The sequence below is a fragment of the Natator depressus genome, chromosome 10 (genome assembly GCF_965152275.1).
Source record: "Natator depressus isolate rNatDep1 chromosome 10, rNatDep2.hap1, whole genome shotgun sequence".
In the NCBI taxonomy this organism is placed as follows: domain Eukaryota; kingdom Metazoa; phylum Chordata; order Testudines; family Cheloniidae; genus Natator; species Natator depressus.
In genome coordinates, this window is record NC_134243.1 from 80,564,082 (window position 1) to 80,575,952 (window position 11,871).

At 40.4% G+C, this 11,871-nt stretch overlaps 1 protein-coding gene across 7 annotated transcripts in view; it reads left to right on the plus strand.

Annotated features, from left to right (window-relative positions):
* The window catches only part of GLCE (glucuronic acid epimerase), a 108,608-nt gene extending 97,380 nt beyond the window's left edge, over positions 1 to 11,228 (plus strand). For all 7 annotated transcript variants that reach the window (XM_074966628.1, XM_074966627.1, XM_074966631.1 and 4 more), the window contains 2 exons: positions 2,583 to 2,828; positions 6,901 to 11,228. In XM_074966628.1, the coding sequence (XP_074822729.1) occupies positions 2,583 to 2,828; positions 6,901 to 7,925 (1,271 nt within the window). In that variant the 3' untranslated portion in view covers positions 7,926 to 11,228. The remainder of the gene's footprint in view (positions 1 to 2,582; positions 2,829 to 6,900) is intronic.
* The last annotated feature ends 643 nt before the right edge of the window (positions 11,229 to 11,871 follow it).

Consider the following 11,871-nt stretch of genomic DNA (forward strand, 5'->3'; position numbering starts at 1 on the left):
AAGCGCTCAGGGCTGCGGTGGGGAGAGATGCGTCTCCCCTGGCCCCAAAGCAGCCCCAGACCTGCCGTGGCCCGAGGAGGCGTCACGCATCACCTCCATATTGGTGCACATAACAAAATTCATTCCGCACATACCTGGGAAAAATTAGAGGGAACACAGGTGCATGCTGAGTCTTGTGACTCTCCCAAAATTACAAATAAATTAAAGACCCAATAAGCAGCACATATGCGCAAAGAGGGGAATTTTTAATGAAACAGACAATAGATTAGAAAGTCCTATGTAGAATATCATTTAGAAAGTCTGGTTATCTACATCAGACTTTCTAATTGATGGTCTATTTCATTAAAAATTCCCCTCTTTGCGCATACGTGGTGCTCAATGTGCTGTCAGTCTTGGATGTTAAATGTAGAATATATCTGGAAGATCACTGCAGTTAGTCACTTTGCAGTACTGCTGACTTTTAGGCTGAAAAGCGAAGTGAAGCTGCAATACAAAACCAAGCAAGACAAGTTCTGGAGCATCTCAACTGCAAAATATGTAGGCTCCATGCAGATCTGGAGTATGTCTAGCTGCTGTATATTTCAGCCACAAATTTCTGTGAATGAATTTAATCAAAGTGTCAAGTGTCATTTACCTACAAACTTGGCTTTCTGCATTATGCCATTTAGAGCTGTCGTCGTGCAATGTGGTGCCAAGAGCCCTAATGTGGTTGGGGAAATAGACTTGCTAGCATCTGGCAGACAGGTTTCAGGGGAGAAATAACAACTGTGTGTGGGGGAGAGGATGGATATTAAAGTAAAACCGTTTGAAAAGGTTTTAGGTTTCAAATGCAAACTAATAGAATGATGCAAGATGATAGAGTAGTTCTTATCACCTAGATGGAATGAAGAAGAGCTCATGTTATATTTTTACCTTGTCTCTTTTTTACAAGGTAATATGTTGCCTTGTGTCCTGTGACCTGGACAATTCAATCATGTCATCTTCTTAAATTAACAGCTACAAGTAAAGCTTTTACAGCAGATTTCATCTTCTGATCTCAATACATGCACCCTTAACTGAGAACACTTATTAATACTAAGTGAGCTAGCTTCCAGCAGTTGAGATAATACAGAGTACTTAAATATTTCCCTTGATGCTTTTACTCTTCAGGCAGAAGTAGTCCATCAAGTTACTTTCAGGAACACTTACTATTAGTAACATGAAGCACTGATAATCTATGAAAGTGTATCTTCTTTAATTTAGTTTAATCTTTTCATTACACCAGGTTCCAGGGCTAGCTAGCTTCCAAGTTGGACATTTGCAAGGGACAAAAATGGTGCAAATGCCACTGTATTTTTCACTTTTAACTTTCTTCACTTTGTGCCATTCAAAGGTTTGAAGGGCTGGAATCCTGTTTCCTACCGGGGGTTCAAGACACTTTCCATTTTAAGGTTCAGCTTTGAGACTAAGTTGGAAGACCAGTAAATCATGTTTGTTAAACTCCAGCAAGTTTTGGAAAAAGTATTTTATCCATGCTTCATGCTGTGTGTGCATTTCCTTTCATGTTACCATTTATCCAGATATTGGCATATAAATTAGAGCCTCTTTCCATATACTAAGGCTCCTCTTGCCTTCCCCATTCAGTCAGTGATGTGACATGTTTATCAGTTATGGCTATGATAATGAGGGTGTCCCTCACTGAATGGACATTAGTGAGTGCTTTGGGCAGAAGGAAACTGATTACAAGGTGGGGGGAGCTCTTTTTAAGCACATCATGGCGGTTGGTCATGACAGAGAATGTTAGAAAATGTGTATTGATGAATGAGGTTTCAAGAGCATTACATTATGCAGTGAGCTTCAGTTATACAAATTACCAGGTTGTAGCAGGTCTCTGGGGGCCCAACTGTTAGCAGATGTTGGAGCTCTGCACAGATGTGCCAGTTAATTCTTATTGACTGATTTTGGTAGATGTAGACAAAGGTTTAGGTTGCCATGTTTTTTATTTATATGTTGAGCTAAACCTGAAGAAGAGAAGTTTAGATCAGAGAGTATATGTAAATTCTGCAAAGAGCAGGGTGGGGGAAATCTCTGATTACACAGACATTATTTCAGGATGTATTTGTAATAGCTTTATAGTTTGGGAGCTGTAACAGTTTAGATTTGCAAGTATTGAGTAAAATTGCAGGTTCAACATGAAAAAATGCTAGTAAAATTCTACTAATGTTTTACATTTAATTTGCAAAGATTTATGTGGTATTAGAGGGATTTCATGGTCTCCAGAGTGGAAGGAAAAATCCATAAAAATGTTTGTGTATTAAAGTCTGGTATTCCAATAAGCAAGTAAATGCTCGGGTATGGTAGAACATGGTGAGAACTTCACTTTGCCTTCTGCCTCTGGTCGGTTTTGATATCAGTTTTTAGTATTTGCGGACCTTGGTAAAAAGGAGAGTAATTTGTCTGTGCCTGAGAACTAATGGTGAAAGCTACTTCTGGTAAATGGCATTTATTTATGTAAAACTGTGGGGGGAGAGAAGGGGAGACAGAATTCTAAACTCTATTTTAAATGTTCTAACAATTATTTGTGTGTTTTTCCTATATTACAGGTGTGCCATTATCCACACAGTGGGGACCTCAAGGCTATTTCTACCCAATCCAGATTGCACAATATGGGCTAAGTCATTATAGTAAAAATCTGACTGAGAGACCACCTCACATAGAGGTGTATGAAACAGCAGAAGACAAAGACAAAAGCAGCAGACCCATTGATTGGACTGTACCAAAAGGCTGTTCTGTTTCAACAGTACCTGATAAATTCAGGTTCACTAATGTTAAACAGTTTGTCGCTCCAGGTGTGTTGTTGTAACTACATCGCAGATAAGCCATTTGTGTCAATTTTGTGCAGATGTTACCACGGGAGTCCTTTATTAAATACATATGTATATAACCTTGTTGACTTTTCATCTTTGAAATCTCACCTGAAAACCTGTCTTCTCCTTTGTCTGTCTCTTATTTTCCTTCTATCTTATCTCTCAACTTTGTAACTAACTCTAAAGTGAACAGAAGCTGTATTATAGAAGAGATTTTACCACACAGATAAAGAACAGAAAAGCTCCAGATGAAATTCAGCAGCCTTTAGTTGCCATGCCTATCACAGAACTAGGAGGAAGCAAATAACCTGGGAACCAGTCTGTAGAATAAGAAATGGGAGTAAAATAAATTCCACAATCTTAGTGCTAACGAATTACAGATAGGGTGAACCTGCAATATCCTCTTTACAGGCTTAACTGCATGGACTCCATTAGTGTTTCCATTATCAATCCCTGTGTTCTAAGATTTTTCATTAGAATGTAAATGATGCGCTGAAACTCAGCATACAAGTTTTACGATATTTAGTTTGTCAATTCAGGCCTTCCTAAGCCTAAGGAAAGAGGAGAAGCTGGACTACATTTGGCTTCAGGCTTTTTTAAATGTTCTATTTCTCTGTAACAGTACTGCAGATTCATGCAGCAAGGGTTAATCCATAAGGTGGGTTTAGCATGTCTTGTACATGTATTAAAATAACCAACGTGTTCAAAACCCTCCTGAACTGAAAGATGTACTACAGTTTAATGGAGGAAATCAAGAATGTCTAATTCTGTAACCTGCCATCTGTTTCATTATGCATGAGCTTTCGTGCACAGGATGGCTCTGGAATCGGGCCCAAGGTGTTCAGGTATTCTTAAGGGATCTAGCACAATTGCTTTATGCACCATTGCTGGTAGAATCCGACCCTAAAACTCCAAAGTAGCTGATGATTGGAGGGTCATCTCAGCATAGGAGGATCCTCCAGTGGTGTAGTGGCTTCCTGCTGCCAGTGTAAGGGAGTATGGCTGGGGAAAAGCTATAACGAGGGCTTCCCTGTGCCCTGCTGCGTCCCAGCTACCATGTAAGTCCCTTGGGGGTGGCTGAGGTACTGTCAAATAGCCTTCAGGCTGCTCTAAGTGACACCCAGCTACAACTAGCCTAGGTGGGGAGCGAAAGGTTACCTTCCCAGCTGCACTGTTTGCTTGGCAGTTGTAGCCAATGTTCGAGCCTTTGTTCTTACCCAGCCCCTCTGAGTTTTCTCAGTCAGTATGTATATACCTGTTAAGACACTGTGTGCCTACGGCTGCTTTCTCCACTCAGTGTTCTAAAATATACTTTTACTTCCTCTGAGTTGTCATCTACTGTTTCATATGTAACAAAACAAATCATCAATACAACAGAGTGCATTATTTTATGCAACATTTTCCCCTTGTACTAAGACAGCCTCATTAGTAAGGACTGAATGTATTTTTCTCCCTAATCAATACCCATTAGAATTAATGAGTCCATTACTTAAAAAGACAATGAAGTAATTTTAGTCAGCACCTTAGGCCTGGGTCTCTAAGGAAAAAGTTGTTAGAACACTCTTGTGTCTTTGTAGTAGATAAATATAAGGAAGAGGAAAGGTTATAAGATCTCTTATGTATTCTCCCCTCATCCTTTATTGATGGCAGAGTAATCTTCAGACCTTGAAGGCCACAGTACGAATCCACTCATCTTAGATGGCCTTAAGTAATGGATTTATAGGTGCTTAATGCAGTACAAGTAATGGGCAACCTTTAGGGGTTTTTTGGTTTTTTATTTGGTTCTTAACTTTTTGCCCCTCTTCCCATAGTGTTTTGTATTGTAGAAAGCGAAAGGAATAAGTAGAAATGATAGATGGGGACAGTCAACTTTTTAACTTTTTTTAAATAAAGAATTAATTTTACATAATTTTGTTGGTAGTGTGTTAGTCATTCACAGAAAGAACAACACTAGTGTAACAAAGCACCGCTATTTCTCTACTCCAAAGGCAGACGCTGAACTTCAGAGCTTAAAGGAAATAAAGCTTTATTTTAAAAAACAACATAAAATTCAATCATAAAGGCGATACGATAGAACTGACATTGTACAGTGCAGCATGTGAAACTAGTGTCTTGATGCAAAGCATAATGGATTAGTTTGGTAGATGGGGAAAGCCTTGTATTCTTGAGGGAATGTGGGTCATAACTCAGTTGTTGTTCCTAGAAATATTTATGGGGTATTTCACACATCAAGGAGCACAAGCAAGGAAACAATCACCTTTCACACATGAGAATTTTATTCCATTAAAAACATTAATTTAAAATGACTGTCTTTAAATGTTTATCATACCTCTGTGCTTTCAAAACTACAAGATCTGTACAGCCTTACAAACTAATTAGCTGATCATCTCCTACAGTTTTGGGGGGATTTGGTTTTATACTTAAAAGCTAATGTGTGAGGAAACAGGGTTTCTTTATGGTGTGTTGCTTTGGAACCTTATTTAATTGTTGACATATGTTTTTTAAAAAAAAAAGTAAAACCAGACAGCTGAGTTTTGCCCTGGTAGGGGTTAATAAATTAAAATGTAAACTTGCTTTGTGTTCATTTTTCCACTAAATTGATCAGTTCCCTGCTCTTGCAACTGTCAAGCAGGCAAAACCTCAGCTAATAGATTTTAATTTTGGTCCCAATGGATCTCTAACTGCCTGCTTCTTTCTCAGTTCTCCAAGCTGTTTTGCTTAATGTGGCTCTAGTCTGAAGTGTGACTAAAAATGGCAAAGCTGGGGCTCCATGGTTTTTTCCCCCTCAATTTCCGTTTCAAATATTTTCAGTTTGCAACTAGAAAGAGTTCTTTTCTAATAAGCTCAGTAGAATCTGTGTAAATCGAGTTGGGTTCTTTCCTTCTGGTGCATCACCAGTAACAGATGTACTGCAGGCCCAATTAGGTCCTCAGTTATGCTTGTGCAACACCCATTGCCTTCAGTAGATTTGCACAGTTAGCTGGTGGGCCCTGCGGTGGAACTTGGTAAACATCTAAGCTGATGACAGTAGAATCTGCTGTGGGGAGATTTACCTTTTATTTTAGCTGTACAAGCAGGGGTACTGGAACAGTTTGGATAGTGGGGGTGCTGAGAGCCATTGAATCAAACTGTAAACCCTGTATAGGATGGAAACCACGTCAAGCCAGGGGGCGTGGCAGTACCCCTAGTTTCAGCAACTATGTATACAGTTTTCTGACTGGGGAACTGAAGAGAAGTGGGCAGTTAATAATCTGTTGGCACAAATCATGTCAACTGTTTTATGTGACAAGTTCCAGAATATGTAATGCCAAATGAGTGTCAGACACCCAATCTGCACACACACAATCGGATTTTTATTGAAAGATGACTTACAATGTAAAGTGACTCTTTCTTCTGCTTTTCTTTCTTTGAATCATAACCGGCTGGAACAAATTGCCCACACTGTGTTACTAGAATGCCAGACCTGATTAGGGTAAGATTTATTGTAGCTAGAGGGGTTTATATTTTTTGAATTGTGTTGCTTGGTTAGTTCATATTGCGGTCTGCTATGGATAGCTTAATACTACCAAACGTATTTCAGGTTCTCAGTGATGCAGTCCATCTACCTCTTTTCATCTCACCCTCTCTCTGTCTCCTCTTATGCCAGCTGCCCTTTGCCTGAAGAGTCCATTTTGGCATCTGCGTTACATCCGGGATATTGATCAGCTAGCATAGGATCCTGAAGAAGCAATTTGGCCAATACCTTGGCACTGCTCCTAGACCGAATGCAGCAATGCATTAATGTAGAATAGAGGAGGGAAATTTTCCCTTATGGTACGGGAAGTCATCCTTGACCCATTAATTGATGCTGTGTTAATTTAGTAATAAGCAATAATGAACTGACACACACAATGGAAACACAGATTTTAGGTTAAGTGCCCTTGAATTATTTCAGATTTTTATCTGGCAAACCTAATTGCATGGTGTAACTTCCTTCTAAATGTTCTATTAATAGACATCCTGGCGGATCATTTTTTACCCCCAACCACTTTCATTTGTGTTTTGTTTTTTCCAGAAAATACCGAAGGGGCGTCTCTGCAGCTTGGGAACTCAAGAGATTTTATTATTTCTTTTGACCTCAAATTCATCACAAATGGGAGCATATCTGTGGTTCTAGAAACAACTGAGAAGAACCAGCTCTTCACCATACACTATGTCTCGAACACTCAGCTGATCGCTTTTAAAGACCGAGATATTTACTATGGCATTGGACCTAGGACCAGTTGGAGCACAGTCACAAGAGATCTGGTAACTGACTTAAGGAAAGGAGTGGGTCTCTCCAACACAAAAGCTGTGAAGCAGACAAAAATAATGCCTAAAAAAGTTATTAGGTTGATCACGAAGGGAAAAGGCTTTATTGATAACATCACTATATCGACAACTGCCCACATGGCAGCCTTTTTTGCTGCAAGCGATTGGCTAGTGAGGAACCAGGATGAAAAAGGTGGCTGGCCAATTATGGTGACACGGAAGTTAGGGGAAGGGTTTAAATCTTTAGACCCTGGCTGGTACTCTGCTATGGCACAAGGGCAGGCCATTTCAACGTTAGTCAGGGCTTATCTGTTAACAAAAGACCACACATTCCTCAACTCAGCTTTACAGGCAACAGCACCTTACAAGCTCCCGTCAGAGCAGCATGGAGTGAGAGCTGTCTTTATGAACAAACATGACTGGTATGAAGAGTACCCAACCTCTCCTAGCTCATTTGTTTTAAACGGTTTCATGTACTCTCTGATTGGACTGTATGACTTAAAAGAAACTGCAGGTGAGAAGCTAGGGAAAGAGGCAAAGTCTCTCTATGATCGAGGCATGGAGTCCCTGAAAGCCATGCTTCCACTCTATGATACAGGCTCAGGAACGATCTATGACCTCCGTCATTTCATGCTCAGCTCTGCTCCCAACTTGGCCCGGTGGGACTATCACACCACCCACATAAACCAACTCCAGCTATTAAGCACGATCGACGAGTCCCCAATTTTCAAAGAATTCGTCAAGAGATGGAAGAGCTACCTTAAAGGTGGCAGGGCAAAGCACAACTAGAGCTCACAACCAAAACCCCGTTTCAGCTATCTGCTGTTGACAGGAATTATTGGACTCCTTAAAGCTAAACAAAGATACATTTTAAAAGGTTGCATACTAAGTTTTTTGTGGACTATTTCAAAGTGGTCCTCAAAACTGATCTTCAGAAAGTAATTGCATTCCAGCGTGAGAATACTTCTATCTGGGAGGTAGAATTTGAGGCAGGGGTCCAGTCAAAGGACGGAATAAAAGCTGGTACTTTAACGTGTTTACCTGCCCATATAGTGTTCCATAGCGAAATTATTCGCACTGGACAAAATCCATTTGTACTCCTGGGTTTGTGGGGGAAGTTTTTTATTTTTCCTTTTTGTAGGAAAAAGATGATTTACAGAAGCCATACAGGTCTCTAAAGTCCAGCACTTGCCTGAAAAGTTAGTATGTGGCCTCTTTTAAAATGGAATTATCTGTATATATGTTGGAAACAGAATTACAGATCATGTGATGTAATGCAGTAAATGTGTATTTACTTGTAACCTGGGTAGTCGACAGTGTATCTTTTTAAAAGTGTTTCTTTAATACAAATTCTTTTCTTGGGGGGAGAAAAATATACAAAATTTGTTTTAAATTCTATATATCGAGGAATATGTTGAACATGGTTTCTTTAAAGATGTGTAAATGGAAAACACACACAGCCAGCATTCAGGCTTCTTAAATTATGTAAGCACAACTCAAAGTGGGATTAGTTGACTGCACAAAAACTGCAAGCATGCCATTTAAATTTGAATTTACAGTCATATTTGAGGCTTGCTAATCAACATTCCCCCCCATGTAGTTGGAATCTCTTGTTGTGGAATCTGATGTTTTGTACTGTATTTTCACCCACACTTGAGAGGTTTCTGTATCAATATGATTTTTTCTAGCGATTTAATTTTTAAACTGTTTTTAAAAAGTGGATCAAGCATTTTAAATGTTAATTACAATCTAGGTCTCTACACTTAGTTATACCCACAATATTGGCTTAATTTTTTATATTAATTCTCAGTTGCTCTGACAACTGAGTACTTGTGCAATAACTGAATGTGTCGAACCCATGCATTCAGTGACATACATTATTGTTCAGAATTAACCTGAAATTTCCTTTTATATTTATAAAGTCTTTTCAGTAGCCATTACAGTCTTTCATTTCAACATGTGTAGTGCCCGATCAGATTCACGGCCGTGAAAAACACATCGTGGACCATGAAATCTGATCTCCCCCATAAAATCTGGCTATTGTAAGGGAGGGGCAGGGCTGGGGGCGCCCCAGCCACAGGGCCTCCTACCATAGGCCGGGCTCCAGCTGCTAGTCCCAGCCCAGGTTGGAGAGGGATGGGACGACTACTTCCACTGCAGAGGCTGCTCCTAGAGCTGGGTCAGACCCACCTCCGGGAACCTCTCGCGGCTGCAGGAAGCACTGCAGCTGCTTGCTGCGACAGCCCCCCGACCTGGGCAGAGAGGCTGCAGCCCTAGCTGCCAGCCCCCGATCCTGGTGGAGAGGCTGCAGGAAAGCCCGGACATATGGTAACCCACCTCCCCATACCTTGCAAAGTTTGCCTCTGCGCTGCTGGTGGCAGCGGTGCTGGCTTTAGAGCTTGGCATCCAGCCAGCAGCCGCTGCTCTCCAGCTGCCCAGTTCTGCCAGCAGCAGCGCGGAAGTGAGGGTGGCAATCCCGCTGCCCCATGTTGGGTCAGGACCCCCACAGTTACAACAAACTGTAAAATTTCAGATGGAATCATATGAAAGTGTGAAATTTACTATTTTTAAAATCCTATGAGAGTGAAATTGACTAAAATGATCCATGCATTTGGTAGGCCTCTAAACATGTGTTTTGCCTCTTTGTAGTTCGGAGAGAGTAAACAAACCAACTCATATCCTTGGACCAATACTGTTTTTAGGGTAGTCTGCATCACTAATATCTGCTAATATTTTGGTCAGTACAGATTATGAATCCCAAACTTTTAAGTTGTAGACACATTCCAGTATGGTAAAGTATACACACGAGTAACAGATTTTTTTTGTCCGTTTGGTCCTGTTGTATGTTACTTATTTCTTGTGTGATTTTAAAAAAAAAAATACCAAGGAAAGTTTGAGTGGGGAGAGATGTTTGTATCGGGGACAAAATAAATTCAAACCACTGAAAAGAGAGATGTGGCAGATCACAGTAAGACTTTAAAGCCTTTTCTATTTTGCTCACCAATGTATGAAACAGGTTTGTAGTTCTTTTGATCTTTGCAAACACACATGATCGTATTGATTCCTACAAAAAGTAGATGTCACAGCAGAACTATTTTGAACCCTAAAATCTTTATCAATACCAAAGTGTTCAGAGAGGAGATTTTCCTCAAATTACAAAAAAGGGGAAAAAAACTACTTCTGCGATGGCTGATCACTATCTGAGAGTGAAAGAGAGATCCTTCTGGTGTGTTTCCTCAACATTATACCCATTTTAGATTTGGAGAATCAAATGAGAAGGTTTGGGTACTGCTTCTGTGACAAATATCAGTGCCTTAACAATGTGAACACCTTTTCCAACTGAATTAGGAAAAGAGTGTTAAAAACAAATAGTGGCATTGATCTTTCCGTGTTTCATGCCTCACATTGGAGTCCATCCGGCAGCAGACAAATAGATTTGTTAAGAAACATAGGTTAGTCATTTCAGCTGAGAAACTGATGTTGTACCATTCTATTTTTAACGCAGTCTCCATTGCATTTTTGTTGTTTGAGTGCATATGCATGTAAATTAAGCAATCAACCAGGAGTGCTTATGGAACCTAACGCATGGATTCCTCTTCGTTTTTAAAAAAGTGCGCTGTGGGAGAGCATTAATAGACACCAGTGCCGGTAATTTCATTTATTTGATTTCACTGTATAATAATCCCTTTTGTACCTCTGTTTTTAAACTTGCAAAAGATCTCCGATGCTAAGATCTGTTTAACCCATTCGCTAGGATTACTGTACATGTCTATTTCATTAGAAACACAGTGCACGTGGGTGTGTGCAAACCAGAGACACAAGCACAACTATACAAGTGTGGCAGTGCTGTTTTTCTCGGCCATTGTGTGAGACATTCACTGAAAGCTGCTATTTTCGCTCACTTTGTAATTGTACTTTATTCTTTTCTACATTTTACATGGGGGGTACACACCATGTGTTAAATATGCAATAAATTGTTTACAGGATGCCCTTCTAAAGGGTAGTCCTTTGTAAAGCTGTATAGACTTTGCAGTTTAAGCACAATGTGCACATGTTAGTTTTATATACAGCAGGACAGGATTTTTTGCAGAGGGAAAGAGGTCCTATTATGTTTATATACAAAGTAAATGGATCAACATTTGTGCTTAATGTAAAGCTGCTTTATAAAATTGTAAAATAAAAATTTTTATCTTAAGACATGGTTTTGGGTGTTACATTTTAATTGGCATATATATAATATATATATATATATATACACACACACACACATATATCACCTGCATGAGAAAATGTAATTGCTTGATTGCACATAAGTAAAAACAAACCCATTATGTGGCTAACAGTCTTCCTAATGGTTTGATAAATGTCCTCTTTTGGGATACTGTATCCTCGAAGCAATGACCCTCTGTGGCAGGGCTGGGCAAACTTTTTGGCCTAAGGGCCACATCTGGGTATGAAAATTGTATGACATGAAATTGGGGGTTGGGGTGCAGGCTCCGGCTGTGGGTGCGGGCTCTAGGATGGGGCAAGAAATAAGGAGTTCAGGGTGTGGGAGGGGGATCAGGGCTGGGGCAGGGGATTGGGGCACAGGACAAGGTCAGGGGTTCAGGCTCCGGGGAGCGCTTACCTCAAGCAGCTCCCAGAAGCAGCAGCATGTCCCCTCTCCGGCTCCTATGCAGAGGCATGGCACCAGCTCTGCATGCTGCCCTGTCTGCAGGCGCTGCCCCTGCAGCTC